Source organism: Camarhynchus parvulus, chromosome Z (assembly GCF_901933205.1).
Source record: "Camarhynchus parvulus chromosome Z, STF_HiC, whole genome shotgun sequence".
NCBI classification, from domain to species: domain Eukaryota; kingdom Metazoa; phylum Chordata; class Aves; order Passeriformes; family Thraupidae; genus Camarhynchus; species Camarhynchus parvulus.
The window spans coordinates 54,032,957-54,053,317 of record NC_044601.1 but is presented as its reverse complement, the minus strand read 5'-3'; the positions used below and the strand labels follow the sequence as shown (position 1 = coordinate 54,053,317).

Here is a 20,361-nt window from a genome sequence, read left to right as displayed (position 1 = left end):
TGCACCCCCACTTCACCCAAAATGTGGTCCCCCAGCCCCAGAGTGCAGGGTCGGGTGCCTTGGACTCAGCACTTTAAAATGCACAAAAAGCCAGCTTCTTGCAAAGCAGGAAGACTCCTGCAGCTAAGAGGTGGACCAAGGGTGTTTGAACTCCATCCTTCTCAGGCACCGTCATAGTTGCTTCATGCTACTGAGGTCAAGGATGGGGAAGAATTATGGGAGACAAGTGTCCAATTCAGCTTTCTTTCGAGAGGCAGCTGCTTCAGAAGTAATGGTAATAGTCATCTAGAAAATATGGGAAATAGTTACCTAGTTCCCCCTTGAGGCTCATGGTGATGTAGATTCACCTCTCAGTGTTTTCCAGAAGCATCCTTGCTACCTGGCAACAAAGCAGTCAGACAAGCAGTCTCTACCCCATATTTTGAAATGAGGTCTCAGTTCCTCCCAGGATGTATATTCATGTTTCCAGACAGGCAAAGATACATCTTGCCTGTGGCCTAATGTCTGGGCACTTAGCTGGAAGGAGTTCTGAGCAGGCTTTTTGGGACCAACTGCCCATATAATTCACATTTGGTAATTTAGTTGTTAGAAAAGTTACATAACTATTCAGTTAAATAATTTCATTATTACAAGTCAAAATAATTAAGTTGAAAATCCTTCATTGCATCTTACTGTTGTATCAGAGTGGGTTAACAGTAGGGTAGAAAACTTTGCTCTTAGACAGGGCTGCTTCTACACCTGATTCATATTCTAAACTTTTGTGCAACTTTGTGTAATGACACCTAAGTGACAAGTAATTTTAGGTTCTTTGTGGGTTAGCCAGCTGCTGAAGTCTGGGCTTCCTGGATTGTTTTCCTGATTTTAATGTGCCTAAATTCTGCCTAGACACTATCTGGTGCCAGAATTGATCATTTCAAGGTGCATTAAGGCGCAATTTCAGGTGAGTGATTGGGACCACCTGCCTACCATTCAGGATGCCCAGCCATGAGCTCCCATTAAAATCAAAGGAGAGAAGTAGTCATTACTTCTGGCATAGGAGAACAAATGATCTGATAATTATAGCTCTTCCAAGTATTGTGTTATATATCCTGTGGTGCTTCGGAGTTTTTCTTCTTGCAGGAAGCTGATGTAGCAAACTTTTTACAGCTGAAGCTGCTTTTATTTCTGTGGCTGTCCGTGTACAGGGTACAGAGCTAAGCTTCCAGTTAGCTTCAGAAGCTGTGAGGGAGGAACAGGGTCTTAAACATGCTGCCCTAAAAATGGTATGATGGAATGGTCACTGGACCCACTGCAGTCCTCACGCTTTAGGCTGTGAGTGGCAGAGGGATGGATGGTGATGGCAAGTCCCTCAGCTTTTTTCTTGTCTAGCCTTTCAGGTCACATTTAACAGTGATATAATACGATATAACACACAGTATAATACGTTGTAGTACACTGTAATTTTCATATAGGCTAGTGTGATATGGGTAGAGAAGTATAGAGACCTGTGCTTGTTTTCCCTTCTTGATACTTGTGTGAAAACCTGCATTTTTGCTTTGTACAGTCATGTTTTCATAGCAGCTGAGATGAGCAAATGTGGCATATAGGGTGTATAGATAGCAGTCACATTGCTTTCAGTGTGGTGACATGCGTTTCCTCTCTTACAGTTGTAGTGTGGCTCATGGTTCTCTGACTATATTTGGAAATATTCCTGGTTTAAAAAAGAGAAAACATGACCACTGATAATGTGGACACAAGGGAAGAGAAACTGCTGGAGTGAAATGCCACTTGGAAAGTCAGTTTTATCATAGGGAAGCATGCAAAGTTTTTTGTGTTTATCATCCTTACTTGTGAAGGCCAGTGACAACCGCATAAATAACATATGTATATGTACAGCTTGTTACCCTTACAGACCTTTAATCTCATTGTGGTGTTGAAAAAAAAATGGTATTCTAAGAACAAAGTTGAAAAATCCTGTTAGTACCAAGATAAAAGAAAAACTGCATGTCATAACAAAAAGATAGAATTTAAGTGAATTTTCTGTAAAATAAAGCTTTTCCCCACTGAAAACATGGATAGAAACATGCCAAGATAATAAATTTGTGTAGGCTTGAATACTTGCTGCCTTTATTAAAAACTCATAGGAAGTTGTCAGTCCTGCAGGAGCTGCTCCTAAGCATTTATTCGGAACCAGTGCTTGTGTGTATAGCAGGTTGTCTGGATTTCTTAACTACAGATGAAGAGTGGTTGATTTGTCTGCTCTGGAAGCCAAAGAGGGCAATATCTGGGCCACAAGTAGGCAGTTACCAGGAGAAAGACAAGTCTTGTAGACTAACTAATGAAGTTGTGGATAAATTTAATTAGATCTCTTATTCTGCAGCAGTGTCAGAAGAGCAAAATAGACAGCTCCTATTTGGGTTATCACAGTCTCTGCAACTTTACAGTCACAATTTGTGTCCTATCAGGTTTGGGCTGCTTTTATAGGAGGTTATTGACTCAGTGCAGCTTTTGCATTGTGAACCATTGCAAGGGAAAGGCAGTGTCTCAGGCTTTCACACACACAGAGGCTCTCAGGCTGGAGGCTGACCTATTTCCAGGAAGAAGCAGTCAGCCAACTAAGCCAAGAAAACTTGCTGAAAAGAAGGGGAGGAAGAAGGGTGGGAGGATTGTTACTAAATGAGGCATTGTTTCTCTTTTGTTCGAGTGGTGGATTTGGGGGAGGCTTTTTTGCCTAAAATTTATTTCTACTCTAAATGTTTTGATTTCTGTTAATTATTAAGAAGCCTGAGATATTGTGGCTGTTGTGAGGAAAAAGTTGGTCTCAAGACAACAGAAAGTAAAACAGTTAGATGAAGTAGTAAATTGAAGACTTGCCTTTTTCAAGCTTCTGTAAACATATGAAATAGTGGCAAAGAAACTGAAGTGAGGATTATACAATGTTTCAACTGCCAGTATAAACAGTGTCTTGCCAATCACTTTCTTTATTCTTTTTGATTCCTGTAGAAGTACATATTGTCTGTATTTAGGAGGTTGTCCTCTATAAGAAGTGTGTTCAGGTTTAAATAAAACCAGATTAAATGTGATTTAAAAACTGCTGTTTTAGTATATGAGCTGAAGGTATCTACATGCCATTATATCTACTGCTGTGGGTGTATATATTGAAGAAAAAATTATTACAGAAAGTAGAAAAGTAAATATAAAAGAGAAAACTAATGAGAATTTTTTTCAGTTATGTTGACCATACTGGGTAAAGGCTAATACACCTTTCCAGATTGAATTATAAGTAGTCCTTTATTTTTCTTGCATGTTGGATTGGATTCTGTGTAGCCATTTGTGAGTATTCTAAAGACAGATAAAAAAGTTATTTTATATTTATGTTCATTTGTAGAAAAGTCACAAAGAGTGAAACCAACATAGTTGGAGTAGTACATTACAAAAGGAAAAAAGAGTTCTTTTTTTGTGAGGATTTTGCTCATTACAGTGAGAATTGACCGGTGGCTTCTGAAAGGCACAATGAAGAACATCCATATTGCAATTCAATAGCCTAAATTAACTGCATGCTTGTTGTTGTTTTCTTAATGTTGCCACAGTCTGTCAATAAAGCATTCAAAGCACAATATATTATGAAAGCTGGATAGTTCTTTCTGTAAGAATACTTGACTAATTCCAGTTGGATTATTACTCTGATAATATATGTTCTGAATAATAAGGGAGTAACATTACTCTTAAACCAAAATGTTGTTCAAACAGTAAAGTAAGACTAAATATATTTAATATAAAGCAAATACTACTTGACTACCCTCTTTCATAACTTTATTGCTTCCCCTTCCTGCCTTCATTCCACCTTCTGGCTAACATTGTAAGGACAGTAGGTGATTATAATGTGAAGGGGGTCTGTACTCCCTCTCTAACTCTGGAATCTGTGAGCCAACTTCAGCAAACTTTTGCAGAGGGATGAAAAAATTAACCAGCTGGGTATCAGACGGAGACAAAAGTGCTTTTTCAAGTTCCCTGACAACTAAGGAGATCCAGTGTGACTTTGCACAATAGAAAATAGCTGAAAATCTACCCCAAAGAGAGCCCTTAGAAATATTTCAGTCATGGAGAAAGCTTGAACCAGAGTGTGCATCCACTGTGAGATGAAGTCAGTGGAAAACAACAGCTACAAGTTCTCTCATCCCTCCCACCCCTTTCTTTTCTCTGTCCTCAGCAGGGTCTGACAGGCTTCAGGGCCCTGCTGATGTGTGTTCTTTGGAGGTAGAAATCTTTGAGACCAACGGAAAAATTTTCTTTGTGGAATTTGTAGTGGCTGTCTTGGAGCAGTATAACATAAAAGAGCAAAGCAAAGCCCTCTTCTCTAATGAATAGATATTTTTTAAAAGGCCAGACTGAGAAATTAAGGCAATGTCAGCAGCACACGTCTTAGTGGCTGCCAATCTAAGAAACTAATTCAGGAAGCAACCAATAATCCAGTGGGGTAGTCTTGATTCATTTTTCCACCCAAAATAACTTATAGATGAACAACCATAGTGCATGGTTTTAGCATAATGCCAGGGCATGGCTTTGCTTTTCCTTGGTGACTGCATACTTACCCCTTCCACTCCCAAATCCCTCAGCATGCTGCTGACACCTTGAGTTTGGGTTTCTTGGGGTCAGCTGCCCTGCTGGAGCTGGCAGAGGGGGCAGTGGTTATAGCTGTGGCTGTGCTACCCAGCGGAGGGGAGCTGCCAAGGATGCTCTCCTGGCATTGTGACTGACACAAAGGCTCACTCACAAAGACAAAGGGTCACTTAGCTGGGTTATATAACAAACTTTTTCTGGTTTATAGCTAGTAGCTCTTCAAAGAAGGAAACACCATGACATTAAGTTAAAAAGGCAAACTTTCCTACTGGCAAGGTTAATATTAGACACATTTAAAACTTAGTGTGTGGTGGATCCTTACAGACTCAGTGGTCAAAGTCCATTGTCTCTTTTTTTTCTTGATATGTCTTTGCTAGACCTGTTTGATGGAGAGAGATAAATAACAACAGCAGAGAATGCCTCTGACTGGATATTTTAATAACAGGTGAGACTTGGCATAACTTACTCTAATTATGGTATTTTGTAATTTATCGCCATCTAAATTTGGCACATCACCTTTGCAATCTAGTAAAATGTGATTGAAAATTCAATCTTTACTATTTAGAGTGAAAACAAAATGACACATTTATTATGATACCTATGATATATTCTATTAGAGCTTTACAAAGTTGTTCCACCAAATGAAATAATCAAATACATAAAAATCAGATTTCATTTTTTTATCCAGTTGATGTTTTTATGCTCAATGTTAATCTGAATAAGGAGCTTCAATAAAACAGCTATTATAATCTTAGCAACTGATTATCAAACAGACATTTTTTGCTTGATCACTTTAAGCTGTGAACTTTGCTTACAAAATCAAAACAATTATGAACTGGGTGTACCTAATATGAGCTTTTACTTCATTAAAACTTGCTTCAGCTTGTAGTGCAAACAGAATGAAGCAAACAAGGCATTAGAGCTATCATTAGATATGTCATTTATAGCTACAAAGGAATTCCCACACGTTGAGGCTTAAAGGTGCCCAGTCATAACATGCATTATTTTTCATCCTGCTAGGAGAAAAAAAAAATCCTGGCGTTAAATTATAAAACCAGCTATATAACTACACTGCAGCTCCCATGGCTCACACTGCAAAATGCAATTGCTTAAGTATGGAAATTTCCAGGGGGAAAAAAATACCATGCAGAGGGTTACTGGAGCTTATTAGAAAGCTTAGAGTTTCTTTTATCCCTTTAGGATTTCTTTTCTTGCACTTCCTTTCTGAAGCTAGATGTTGGGACTACTCTACTTAGTGAAGGTGTTCCCTTTAAACTGAACTGCCCAAGCAACTTTCCCAGTGGAGAGGAACTGCTGCTTTTGAAGTCTGCAGAGGGGCTTTCAGAAGCTTTAGGCTCATATCTAGCTTCCTTTGTTCCACAGAGTCTGTTTACTTGACTGTAAATAAAGTGCCATTTACAGACAGAAGTTAGGAACTGGATTTTTACTTGCCCAACCAATCTCTCATCATGATCATTAGGTCACAAAGTAGAAGTCTGTCACCAAAAGCTATTAAAATCCAGATAGTGAATTAGTTTTCTTTATTTCAAGATTCTTAAATTATCAAAGTTCATTGCCTGAAGGCAGCAACAGATACGGAATCGTTCCAGCCTGGAATATACAGTACTTTGAACCTAGATGCTTCAATGATTGGCACCCTTTTAATGCATAAGAGACCCTCTTATTTTGCACAGGCTTAAAATAGGTCTAAAGGAAACTTAGAATTTTCTCTTTTTTTGGCTGCAAATGCTTGAGTTTCTTTTTATGGATACTATATTAAGATAGATGTACAAAATGTATAAAAGATGTCCTTATGGTGTAAGCACTATATAAGATGGAGGAAAATGGCAGGAAAAATGCCTACTATATTATTGCCAGTATATACTTGCTAGGCCCAAGCCAATTAAGATTTGTGTGGAATAGATCTAAAAAAATCTGATGATGATTTTAAAATGTGGAATTTAAAATGTGACTGAAATATGCTGAAACTAGGCTGATCTGTAAGAACACTGCAGACAACAGTGTGTCTTCAGAGGCTGGGTTTTATGATTGCTTTTTTTGTTCTTCTCTTTTCACTGTCCTTGACTGGCTGCCTGTCCAGAAAGTGAACATGAAGGAGTCAGATTTGAAGAGACCTATGACCTGGCAGACACCTCTCCATTGTTCCAGCTGTGCATTTTTACTCTCAAAGAGCAGCACTCTAATGCTGCACTTGTGCAAATGATTAAAAAGAATAAAATCAAGCCCCAGTGGTAAATGGGAAGGATGGGTGAAATGGTTCAGTGAGAAGAAGGCCATGGGAAGAGAAAAAGGACATTGCTTCTGTAAGCTGTGGTGAAGCCCAGGGGAGCTACAAGGAGTTGAAGCTTCCCAGTGCAGGGACAGGTGCCTTGTTCCTTGCTTCTTGGAATAACCCCCATCTTGGAGAATACAGGACCACAGAGAGTGGCCCTGGGCAGTTCAGGGAGGGATGTTCAAGGGAGGACATGAACAGGCAACACATAACCTACCACACATTTTGCTGACCCCACCTGTCTTGTCACAGCACCCCAGGGGAATTTGAACCATGGGGACTTTCCTTTAGGCTGTTGGCTGTCATACCTGCTCCCTGCATTTTCACCCAGTTCTGGAGGAATTTTTTGCCCTGCCTGTGGCATTTAACAAAACTCTTACCTTGGACATAAATTAGAAACATCTTCCATGTATTTGCATCAAAGTTGTCCAATGCACTCAGCAATGTTACCATTTGGCTTGCAGCTTGATTTGGTAATAAGTGTGTAACAGTCCAGAGAGTCAAGTTTTTCTCTAAATGTCACTGGATTTTGGGTCAGACTGGAACTGTTTATTATTCTATATTGCTTTCATCTCTTAGGTTTGAAAGCCAGCGTTTATTTTCATGTGCAACCTATAATGTGGAGAGTTCTTCTTCAGTATTTTCATGCAGGATGGTGCTGTGTTATAGTCTCCTTTGGCCTCTTGAGAAAGGGACACTGCTAAATCACACTTGATTTCTGACTGAGAATAATACAATTTAGCAATAGACACAAAAATAATCCTCAGGATATTACATGAAAAAAATGTTTTTATAAAACACAAGTATATTAGATCACAAAGGAGTTACTGGCAATTGTCAAATACTATCTCAATACACCGTTCCTTGTCCTCAAAACCCAGACATAAACTGTGATTATATGAGGTTGCGTTTAGTGTCAAAAGGCTTGCAAAATACAGGGCAATGAGTCTGTACACATTCTCTTCTCCAGTCTTAAATAGCTTGACTCAAGAAATATATTTATCTCAAGGATGTTTCTTAAGAAACTATACTTCTAGCAGTGGGTGACATCTTGCTTTCCAGAGGCTGACTGTAGATGTGGTTGTTTGAGATAACTAATGTATGACTTCCTGTTTGAATTTGTGGTAAAAAAAAGTAGTAACTCTTTTACTGTTGTATTTGGTCTTCTGCTAGTGATATTCCTGTTTTGAATTCTGTGGGCAAGGGTACAAAATACATTGAGACTTTCTACAGGTCATGAACTTTGCCTGCAAACCTGTGTGATTTTAATATTTTCACTATTGTTTTATTATCATTATTGCTATTACAATTCAGCTACTGTGATGGGCTGTTTCATGCTGATATAAACCCTGTTAACCTCTCTTCCAAAGCTGCTCCTGGGACCTGGGAGAAAGTGATACCAACAGTAAGCTCTCTGCCCATCAAAACTAGAGAAATGGTTAGAATTTGAGATTATACTTTTAAGATGCCATCTCTCCATAAAGTAACCTTGTTGTAAGGGATTATTGAAAAAGCTGCTTCTTTACTACACAATGACTCATACTAAATGATTGTGGTGAGGCATATTTGTGTGTAAAGCAGATAAAACTCATTCTGTCTGGGCACACAGGAAGGGAGGGGAAACATGAGGGACATTGTTTAACCCAAGAGCAACTCTGTGAACCTGCCTCATCTGGAAACCTCAGGGAGTAGCTGAAGTCATGATTTCTTCCATCACTGCCATTTTTGGAGGCTTTTCAGGAGCTCTAAGGTGTTCCTCAGCTGGGCTCTAGCTTGTTCCTGGAAACCCACTGTTGTCTCAGTCCTTTCACCTCCACTCTGGGGAAGCAGTTACCTAGTCACAGCAGAGTCCCTCACGGGAGTCTGGTCTTTTTCCTGCAGCCCTCTCAGTGCATATTCTCCTAGGTATCCTCCTACGGTTCTTGATCAGAAAAACAATCAGGCCCTTTATGGATGAGAAGGGGGCCCCCATGTCCTACAAAATCGACTTAATCCCCAGTCCAAATAGCTGGTTCCTTCCAAAATGGCATGGAATGGCATGCCATTATTCCCAGGCACATAAGTGCCCAAGGAAAAGCAATTAAGAACAAAACCACAGCTAAGTAGAATTGCAATGTTTAGTGTCACGATTTATTAATGCTGTTCTACCTTGCATGTTTGTAGTTCTAAGTTTTCCTGTTTGGACAACTGTTCAGACTGTTTGGACTGAAAACAAAGGCTTCTGGCATGATAATGAAATGACTCAAAAATTTAGGTTTTCTGATGCAGCAGATAATCTCATTTTTATTCCAGTGCCACAAACTCAATTATAAACAGTGTTAGCAGGTACAGTCAGGCCATTTTGTTTGAGCACAAAAAGTTGAGGTGAACGGAGTTGCACCCAGCTGGTGGATGGTCACAAGTGGTGTTCCAGATGTTTTGCTTTGTGGTGTTCCAGTTTTGCTTTGATATCTCCATTGCCTGGATGAGGGGATCGAGTGCATACTCAGTCAGATTTTGGGTGACACCAAGTTGGTTTGTGAGAGTGTTGATCTGCTGGAGGGCAGGAAGGCTCTGCAGAGAGATCTGGGCAGGCTGGATCATGGGCTGAGGCCAGTGGTGTAAGGTTCAACAAGGCCCAGTGCCAGGTCCTGCCCTTGGGTCACAACAGCCCCAGGCAGCTCCACAGGCTGGGGCAGAGTGGCTGCAAAGGACCTGGGGGTGCTGGTGACAGCAGCTGAACATGAGCCAGGCTGTGCCCAGGTGGCCAAGAAGGCCAATGGCATCCTGGCCTGGGTCAGCAATGGTGTGGCCAGCAGGGCCAGGGCAGGGATTGTCCCCCTGTGCTGGGCACTGCTGAGGCCACACCTCCAGTGCTGTGTCCAGCTCTGGGCCCTCACTGCAGGAAAGGCACTGAGGGGCTGCAGAGAGTCCAGAGAAGGGCAATGGAGCTGGGGCAGGGTCTGGAGCACAAGTGCTGTGAGGAGCAGCTGAGGGAGCTGGGGGTGTCTATCCTGGAGAAAAGGAGGCTCAGGGGTGACCTCATCACTCTTCTAGAACTGCCTGAAAGGAGACTGTGGCCAGGTGGGGGTCAGTGTCTTTTCCCAGGTAACAGCCAATACCACAAGCAGAAATGAGATCAAGTTGCACCAGGAAGGTTTAAACTGAATGTTAGGAAAAATTTCTTCCTGGAAAAGGTTGTCAAGTATTGAAGCACTCTTCCCAGGGAAGTGGTGGAATCACCATCCCTGGAAGTTTCCAAAAGATATGTAGCTGTAGCACTTGGGGACATGGTTTATTGGTGGATTTGGCAGTGGTTGACTAAGGTTCTTCCAGTCTGCAAAAAGATTTTGTGATTCTAGTCTACCTCAGCAGGCTGTTGATGTGTTTGCTGTGCCATAAGCTTAACTTGTGCCTGAAGGTAAAGGAGGATAACAGACCTGTGAATCACACATTTTGCCTCTATTCAGCTAAAACATTCCCATTAGTAATGCTGCAACTTTTGTCAAGACAAACAGGGAATGAGTCACTGATCTGTGCCCACGGTAATACAACACGAATAAAGAGTGCTAGAGAGGCATTTGGCATGCACGGTACTGTGGCAAAATCACTGTTTTTTCAAGCGTGTGTCAAAGGCTGTATTTATTTTCTTCTGTTGGGGGAGCTGTCGCAGATGAAGAGCCTTTTTCACTGGGATCAAAATTCTTCTTTAATTGCTTCTGTTATAATCATAATCTTTCTGTTAACAGGCATTCTTCATAACTGCTGTGAAGCCTACAATGTTGGGCTCCTGGAAGCAAAAATATTTTCTGGTCCACCAAGAGAGCAGTTTGGATACGCAGTTCAACAGTTTATAAATGAACAAGGCAAATGGTAAGCAGTTTGAATGGGTTGGTTTAGGTCCAACTAAAAGGTTAAGTAAAAAAATGTTGCAACTCTTAATATTTCTTTTATAATTCCACATCTCATTTAAAGGGATTCTGGCTAATTTGTCTTTATATTACAGCTATCTTTTTACGAATACTTAATGTTATTAAACCAAAAGTTGAGATATTCTAAAAGTATTTGCATGTGATGGTTCACGCTTTTTTCCTTAACATCATATCTTTCCTTAACCTGAGGTCTTTCTTATGGTAATCTTTCACTTCTTCTCCAATACTCTAATTTCCTTAGGCTTACAGTTTCTCTAGAATTTCAACTTGCATTTCATTCCTTTGTGTACCCAGAGCATCTTTGTTGCTCTTTATGCTCTTTTATGCTCTTTATTTTAATATGTGGGTATTTTTCCATTTAACATTGTTAAGGTTGAAAGAAATTATTAGGTCTAGTGAGTTCTAATTATTAATATTAAAATTAAACTAAATGGATATAATTTTGTGTCTGATACAGTATTAACTGTTTGCTTCACAAGGGATGGTGTATTTGGAAGTTTATGATAACACAATCATAGCAAAGTATTGTGTTTACAACATCTCTTCAGCCACAAAATTTGACCTGAAATCCTCTGTTGACACAACATTGGGCTTGATGAGCAATTAGTAAAATATTTTCTCTAGTAATGTTGGTTTCAAGAAGAACTTTAACATATTATTGGGAGTAAGCGCATTTAGTGGAAGACACATTGTTTCCTCTTCCACAGCCTCAGCAGGCACAAATCTTGAGGTGTCTTTATGTCTAAGAACTGTAAGTCTTTGAAAGCAGTTGAGAACTACTGAACTCTTCAGTGGCTGTTTCTGTATACATGGGTTTAAGTCTAGGGCAGAAAGCCACACCAGATTGTACATATTATGGTATGCTGAGACTCTTCAGACTGGTCATCCTCCATGGACAGGAACTGTGTCAGAACCCAAATAGCCACAAACTGGCAGTTCTGCTCTTGTGACAACACCCTCAGGAACTGCACTTTTTTTTCAGTAAAGAGAAAGAAAGATGTCACACGAGAAAGTGTATTTTGCAGTTAAAATTTGGAAAAGTGGCACAGAGTGACGGAGGCAGCTGAGAGGTTTGTGACAGAGGCAGCGCAGAGGTTTGTGATGGCGCTGCTGCCATCGGCTGCACATGCAAATGTACAACCCCGAATTCCCAGAGGTGTTGGCTTCCAGGGACCAGGAGACACAGCCAGAGCAGAGCAGAGCTGTAGCCTATGAATTAAAACCTTGGCATTTTCTCTCCCTCAGCTGAGTAGGCTTCCAAACTACCCCCACCATTCATCTAATGCTGTGGTGGCTTCTCACTGCATTTCTGCCTGCTTTAATTATGTGTTTAGTCACCCATAGATCAGAGATCTCTTTAAAAAAAAAAAAAAAAAAAAAGCAACCAACCCCCCACCCCGCAACTTCTGTGTAAAGCCATTGAAGGAGAACAAGAATGTGTGCCTGTACTGAAGTGAACATTTCTGCTTCATACATGGAGAAATTGTTGTGTTTTATACTTCTAGCAAGTTTTTTATGAAATCTTGCAGAAGAAGCAATAGCTGCCTGATCCATCCAAGCTATTTATGTTTTATATTTCCCTCTTTTAGTTTTGCTTCTAATATAAAAACTCCTCCGCTACTACTTTCTTGGATAATGTGTGCTGGATAGAAGGAAAAAAAAGCAACTTTGGTTTAACTTTTCCTACCTTACAGAATCATGGAATCAGTTAGTTTGGAAAAGACCCTTATGACCATGGAGTTCAACAAATCTCTTAAGTATACGAATATTTTGAATCTGGTAAACTTTTCTGGATGTAGGCACTTCACCATTAGTTCTTTCCCGCCATGGTGTCCGATGTATCTCCAAAAATCAGGGAAATTTTATCAGCTTCTGTTCAAATAACTAGGACTTGTTAGACACTCTTCAGTGAAGAAAAGACCTTTTCAGTGTTCCACTCAAAAAATCATTAGGCAAGCTTAAAACAAAAGCGAGTCATGTCCTACTGTCTTGTTCTCTTAATTTCTAAGCTGTTTTCTTTTTCTTGGGACAATAGAGCTTTATCTTGTATGCGTTATTAAAAACAAACAAACAAAAAAAATTAAAACCCAAAACAAAAAACCCAACCAAGCAGACAAAAAATAAACCCCAATCCAAACAGAACATTCAATCTCTTTCAAGTTGTTCAGTAGAGTTGTTTTCTCGTTTAAGCCATGTGGAGGCTGCGATCCATGCGCAGAGTCCTTGTTGACATGGCTGAACTGGGAACAAGATAAACAGTCTGAGATAAGATCAGGGTGATTTTTCTGTCTGAGGGGAGCATTCATCAACATATGCTTTTGTGGAGAGATCGTCACTGTGCAGCAAGAATGTGATGTATCAGAAAACTTCTGTCCAGGCACAGAGAATGGGGCTGCTCACCACACTATGCGCTCCTGGGGTGCCATCCCTCCCCAGAAAAGGTTATTCAGGATCTGAGCTCCACCAGAAATTCTGTCACTTCCTAGACTTTGCTTAATAAGTTCATAGGGTGCTATATAAAATACAGCTTAAAAAAAAACTTCCTGTACTCAAAGAGTAGAAAGGAGAGCTACAGAAATATAGCAGATGCCAGTTATGTTATTCAGCAGCATTTCTGGGAGGTGCATCTCCTGAGGCAGTATGAACTAAAGAAATTATAAAGAGAGAATTTTTGCAGAATTGTTACTGGTTTTCACTCTTGCTCAGGGATGAGTTCAGAGAGAAGAGGGAAGACAGTCCAAAAGGGAATGCAGGACTATTGAAGAGTCTGGTACATGCTGGGATGTTGTGGCCCAAACCACCAAGGAAGACTGTTTGTGTTAGAGCAGACGATCCAGGATAATTGGGCACTAATCCAATCCGCTGTGCATTGATGAGCCTTGATGGTGTGTGGTGCTCATAAATAAGGACAAACTTGCAAGTCAAGCCCAGCTCAAGCTTTTCACAGTTTCTGGTGGGAATTTTAAAACAGGAGCTCTTTAATGAACTCAAGGAAAATTGTGAAAGCCAGTGAAATTCATCAATTAGAAAAGCAGTTGGCCACACAAGTAATTAGCCACCACAGACACATAATTCAGTTTATGCTGTGGTTCTCCCTGTCAAGAGGTCATCCACATTTGAATCTTAAATTGAAACTAAAATTTCTGTTATTTTATAAATATAATCTTTTAGAAAGTCAGATTGTACCCTATCAAGTTCATCTTAAATGTGCATTCCCTGAACAGCACTGACAGTATATTCTTCAGAGATAACCATATTTAGTCCATGCTGAGAGTTGATTTTATAGCTGTCTTGGGTGAGGAAGATTGAAACAGTTGCAGATAGCTGTGAAATGCTTTTCCTACGCACATGTGTCTTCAGACACATGCTCAGCTGTGTCTGTGTGCTTAGAATTTGCAATTTTAAAAATTATTTTGGTTTTGAATTTATACTGTGGGATTTTTGTCTTAAAATATTTTGTTTCATCTCACATGTCAGTAATCACACAATATACAGTGCACTTACTGATGTATCTCATAATTACTGCACTACCAAACATAGTTTTAAAACTCATTGCCTACTTCTTACTGGTCACCAAACATAATGGCCTTTCTCCTGATGATCCGTGTGGCCTTTTCAGACTAAGAAGATATTTTGCCAAATAGACACATTTCTGTATGAACTTCTATTGATATCAGTACATTTTCAAAGCTTCTGATTTTAATGAGGAAGGCCATTTCTTTTGAGGAGGGTAATTTTTTGGTTTTTTTTTTTCCTCCTAACAGAAGCTGCCATTGTTGCAGCTCTGTCTTTTCAGTGCCAGAACCACTGCTAATGCTGAGTTCTTTACCCAGTTTTGTTTTCCCTGACTGCATGCAGCACAGTTTGCCCTTTTCCTGCTTGGAGAAGCTCAGGCTGCTTTTTTCTAGGACTTCTAAGTTTGTCATTCAAAGTCTCTTGCCATAGCTCACTGTATGTAGTTTTTGAACTTCTGATTCTTGTTGAAAGGATCAAAAGTTTTAGATGGCGAAAGTGCTTTGGTGTGTGCAGAGAAGCATCCATAAGCATGAAGAGTTTTCTGGTCTTCATATCTACTCACCACTTCCTGTAATTGTAGGAAAAAGGCCAGATGATCTAAGAGGTTCTTTCTACTCTTATTTTCCTATTAGCCATCTGCATGTTTAGAAAACAAAACACAATGCAACACAATAAAAAGCAAATACATGAGAAGAGAGAAAAAAATATTAAAAAACCAGAAAATACAAAACATGCTCTAACAACAGCTGGGAATTCAGCCCTTCACTATGAATTCTGATTTTGCTTTCTGCTACATCACAGTTTGCTGATTACTAGCTTTGTCATGGTGTAATTTCCCAGAAATAATTCCTGTTGCACTTTGATCTGCCACTCCTGCAGCTTGTGTGGTAAGGCCTTGCTGCTGAACTTCATTTGACTTCCTAGTGCCATTGCTTTGTATACAGTGTTGGAGAATGATTAGGGAGATGAATAATAACATCAGTAGCAATATTACATTATACTCACTATAGTATTTTGTAAAGATGATCTGCAAGGACATATAAAGAGGTTTTGTAAAAATAAATATTTGACTCATGGCTGAAAAAGAGCCTTAATTAATACATTATAAAACATACAGTTTATTTGGAAACAAACATTTTCAAGTATTTTAGTACTGCTTTCTTGCATGCTTTCTTGATATATTCTGTTTCACTTTGTCTCATGTATCCTGTCTAATTACAGTAAAAAAAAATTGTAGTTAGCAGGATGCTAGCCAGATACTCCCTTGCTGTCTTCACTTCTGATGTTTCAGAAAGATACACATGCATTTTCCCAGAGCAGTGTTGTGTAACTCCCTACTGTAATGGTTTATGTTAATTTTGAAAGGCAAGTAGGACATTCTGATTTCTTACATAGATTAAGACTGGTATTAAATATTAAGTAAGGCAAAGAGTACAAAAGAAATAGAAATTATGTTATTTCCTAGAGCCTTTACAGCTGGCAAAAGTAGGGGGCTAAGCTTGGCACAAGTCAGTTAATAATTTTTTCTCAGGCATGCATTGACGACAGGTTAGACTAATTAAGTCAAAGAATGCAATGGGTTTAATAGCTCTGTTCACTTCTGAAAATCACCATCAGAAACAGTCGGTTCTAAGTGTAAATTCTGTGTATGGAGTGGCATTTTTTGGCCTGCAATATAGGTATGACACTGAGATTCACAGACTCTGCAAATCTACAAGGAATACAGAAAAATAAACTAATAAAATAAGTCCCAGTAAACTGTGAGGAGTGCAAGGCAAATGAAAGACAAAATTAAATTTCTTTATTTGGCATAGATTTGAATCTGGATTTAAAATGAGAAAAGTTTATCTTGTTTTGTCTTATATTTTCCTGTTTGTACCATGCAGCAACCCCAAGGTTAGTTTCAGGGGTAGCAATAGCAAAATTAGCTTGTGAATATCAAGTTTTAGAAGTGATAGTTCCTTGGTATAAGTGCATGTCTGGATTGCAGTTAATGTTGAGGGCAGGGAAAATGGGAGGCAAATAATACCCATGGAATGAGCAAAAGTATGCATGCTGAAAAGCAGAGAACAGCTTTTAGTAAACACTACAGCAGGGATGATGTTTGTCTCTATGCCAGTAGCAGGGGTGGAACTTGGGGTGAGCTTGGATTTAGGTTTGAATTTGGGGTCAGCTAGTGCTCAAGCATGCTTCTGTTCCTCTTCGCCTTCTCACTCACTCTTCTTGTGAGTGAAACTGTGTGCTCTGGGCTCTCAGGAAAACCTGTGGCTGCAGAGCTTTGCCAGCATAACACAGATTCACAGTGAGTTTCATGACTAGATGGGAGTAGTTGCAGTGGGTATTTACAAGATACAAGGCCATTCTCTGAACAGTAGCTGTCATCCTGCAAGGACTCTGAAATATGTTTGTCTTCTGGGAAACCTAGAAAAAAAATGCAAGTGTTTATAAATGTACACAGTGCAATGTTCAGCTTGACAGTTAATGCTGGAAAGCTGTTCCAGTTTCAGATATTGCACACACAGTGTTGCCATCCATTTTAAATCTGTTTCCTCTTTCCACAAAAACTCCTAACCCTTCTCACCCATCAGCCCAGTCAGCATTTTATATTCCTGTACCCAACTCAGTAGTACCTAGCAAGCTGGGACAGTGTAACACCATGTCTTCCTCCTCCTTCTTCCTCCCACTATTGACCAGGTCCAGCCCTCTGTATCACTGCAAGTATTTGCAGATTATGTTATGTGTTGGCACATGACCAGTGCAGTAGCTGCTTATGAGCTCTATTTACTTGGTCCTGAGCTGTGGCAGTTCTGGTTTCCACTGTGCTGAAAAGGCTCAGAAACACTCATTAAAAAAACAAGAAAATCAGAGGCCTCCTCACAGCTACTGCAATTTTTTTGTTTGAGAGAGGTGTTTGTATGAAGCTAAGTTGCGTATTTAGAGATGCTAGAAGTACAAAAAGTCCTGTTCCTGCTGCCTGCATGATCACCCTTTTCCAACAAGGTAATTGAGAAAGAGTTAGGCATTCTTAAAATATCCAGACACACAAGAAAGAGAATCTGAAACCAAACCCCCAGCTCAACTGATAAAATAACGTTATTTGTGTTTGATAAATGTGAAATAAACTTAAAAAGAAACTGCAGTTTAGCAGTATTTTCTCTGAGCAAACTAGAGAAAAACTCTTTCATGTGCATCTAAAACTCTTTTTTGTCATAACCATTTTATTCAAACTAACATCACAGTAGTAAAATCACATGATCCCTAGGAAGTTAATGATATATATAGAAATTGCTTTAAAATATAAAAATGTCACAATTTTTTTTATAGCACAAGGTATAAAGGTATAGGTTAGATACCTAAAAATTTTTAGAGAATAGCGATTTTACTCTAAACAACATACCGATGGACTAAAAAAAGATCATTTCTAATTGAATTCAATATTCTGTATTGGGGCTGCAATGCTTGTCTTCCTACAGTCTCCAAAATGCATTACTTACTACCATGGATTGTTCTGTTTGAAAGTAAAGTCATGTTGCTGCTGGAGCAAATACCCATAGTCCCTTCTTTTCAATAATCTGCTTTATTTTTAATAACCCTTGAGATCATCATTTAGAGACTTTTGATAAAAGATAGGTTTTCTTAAGCAGTATTCCAAGCAGGTGAACTAAATAGTTTTGTGAAGGCTTTCACAGAAAAATTAAGACTCTTGAGGGGCAGATGTTGGGGGGAAATCTTATGGCAGATGAACAAATGAGTCAGAGAACATGAATCACTTTGTGTTGCAGGCAAAATTATCATAAGTATTAACTTTCTTGTTCAGGATTACAGACTTTATGCAGCAGATTGTTACCACCTGGAGTATTTTCTTTCTGACTCAGTGTTATCAAGGTGTGGTAGTGCTCAAGCTCAGACATAAGTGTTTTATTGTTGCTGAGCAGATCCTGTAGAAAATGCTTCTTATCAGTTAAAAGAGTAACCCAAAAGGAATCAGTTAACCATTAACTGATAGAACAATAAGTAATATGTATCTCAATCCCCAACATATATATTTCTACATTTTTATGTGTCTATATATATTAGAACCTTCACTGTATTTCTTCTGACCTATGACATAATGTCACATTAAAAATACTACACGTGTTGGAGGCAGATGAATCCCCAAAGGCTCTCCCAATCTTCTTCTCCACCAAAGCTGCTCCCAGTGAATCCAGTGCAATGTACTGACATGCAAGTAAAGCTTCTGAACAGTTCTGGAGAAGACTCCCGCACCTGAATGCCTTGGGTGCTCGTGAAAGCCTCTCTACCTGTTACCTATACTGTGCCATGCAATGCTGCTGCTGAACTTTTTCAGTATCATTAAGGACATAATCAAGTTCCTTTTCCTTTAGGTTGTTGGTTGGTTCACCCTGGAGTGGCTATCCTGCGAACAGAACTGGAGATATATATGCATGTCCTGTTGGCGTCTCCAAAACCACATGCAAAAAATTGAATTTACAAGGTACGTTCTAACTAACAGTGTCTTGCTACACTTGTTCAGTTTTCCTCTGTGTTTGTACGAGGCCAATCTACCTTATTAAAACTTTTCTTAACTAGCAGTCTGCATAATCACAGATTCTGTGAAGGCGTGTGTGTGCTGCAGGGCCTCAGTGCTGATGAGATATGTGTCTGCCTGAGCAAAAATTGGTGTCTGCCACTGGACCCAGGCCAGGTAGTGCCAGCTGCAGGAGGCACTGGGGTCTCAGTGTCACCCACTGGAGCACCTGGGGTCTTCACCCTCCAGCCAAGGGGCAGGAGCACTGTGGGTCCCAGAGCCAGTGGCTGGTGGGCACAGGGCTCCAAGGTGGCATCCAGGTACAGGTGCCTGTCCCTGTCCTCCCTAAACCAGGTAGGGGTGTGTGTCTGTGCTTGCAAACTAGCAAACTTGCAAACTAGCTATAAAATGGAGTTCAGGTTGGGATACAGGGAAAATACGAGACAGAAGGGTGTGCGGAGATGGCTCCTTTGTGTTTATTTGTGGTGCAGATAATTTCTGCCCTCCGCTGGCTCTTCCAGTTTTTTGTCTAAAGCCTGATACTGGATCAGAGGAGTCTGGTGTCCTGAGGAATGTAACAGTAGCTACTCAACTGCAGCTATTCAGCCAGCCAAAAACATGCAATAGGTAGTTGTTTTTCTTCCTCTCTTTTGCCTTCAGCTCTCTTGAGGGCAGATACTCTAAATGGCCATACTTAATTGATGTCTATATTTGACGGTTAGCAACTTTTTCCCCCCAAAGATTGGCTTTTGTTTCTTTTGTCTCAGAATTGCATGCAGCCATTTGGAAAATGCACCTTAGATTATGAAAAATCAAGTTTTTGAAATGAATTCTAACTTAGCAAATTGCTTCTGCATCTTATTTATTATTCTGTCATTACTTAATTTAATTTTATTTCAGCTTTAATAAATATTCCAAATGTGACTGAAATTAAGAAGGACATGAACCTTGGCTTGACTCTGATACAGAACTCAAAAACTGGAGGATTTCTGGTATGTATCATATGTATCATATGCAGTACACACAGAAACTTCTGAAGAGACTCAAGAAACCAGAATTATCCACATATTTTCATTAGTGCAGGCTAAATGTATTTTATTATGCAGCATGGATTAGTACATCCTACTGCAATTACCTAGGGTCCAAAATCAATTGTAAAATGTATCATTAATGCAGGAAAAATTGTGAAGTCTCTCCTTTGTTGTTTATCTAAACATCCTTATTAATGTCTCAATAATTTAAGTCAGACAATATAGGCAAGAATATTTCCACCATTAAATTATTTAAGGCGGTCTTGTATAGTTCTAATTGTGCTTTCAATGGGCTTTATATAATCTGTCATCTATCATTCACACTTGCACAGGCACTGTTCTCCTGAGATATCAATATTTCAAGTCCCTTTTATTCGGTTAGTGAGCTTGGAAGAGGATGCATTTTCTCAGTGTATATTTCACAAACCACTGTCGTTGGAGCCTGCAAAATTCTTACTTGAAAGGAAGTGCATGCCTGTTTAA

The 20,361-nt window shown here is 39.6% G+C and overlaps 1 protein-coding gene across 2 annotated transcripts in view; it reads left to right on the top strand.

Annotated features, from left to right (window-relative positions):
* Positions 1 to 20,361, top strand: part of ITGA2 (integrin subunit alpha 2) — a 67,670-nt gene that overhangs the window by 8,039 nt on the left and 39,270 nt on the right. For both annotated transcript variants that reach the window (XM_030968181.1, XM_030968180.1), the window contains exons 2-4: positions 10,621 to 10,744; positions 18,705 to 18,814; positions 19,748 to 19,839. In XM_030968181.1, the coding sequence (XP_030824041.1) occupies positions 10,621 to 10,744; positions 18,705 to 18,814; positions 19,748 to 19,839 (326 nt within the window). The remainder of the gene's footprint in view (positions 1 to 10,620; positions 10,745 to 18,704; positions 18,815 to 19,747; positions 19,840 to 20,361) is intronic.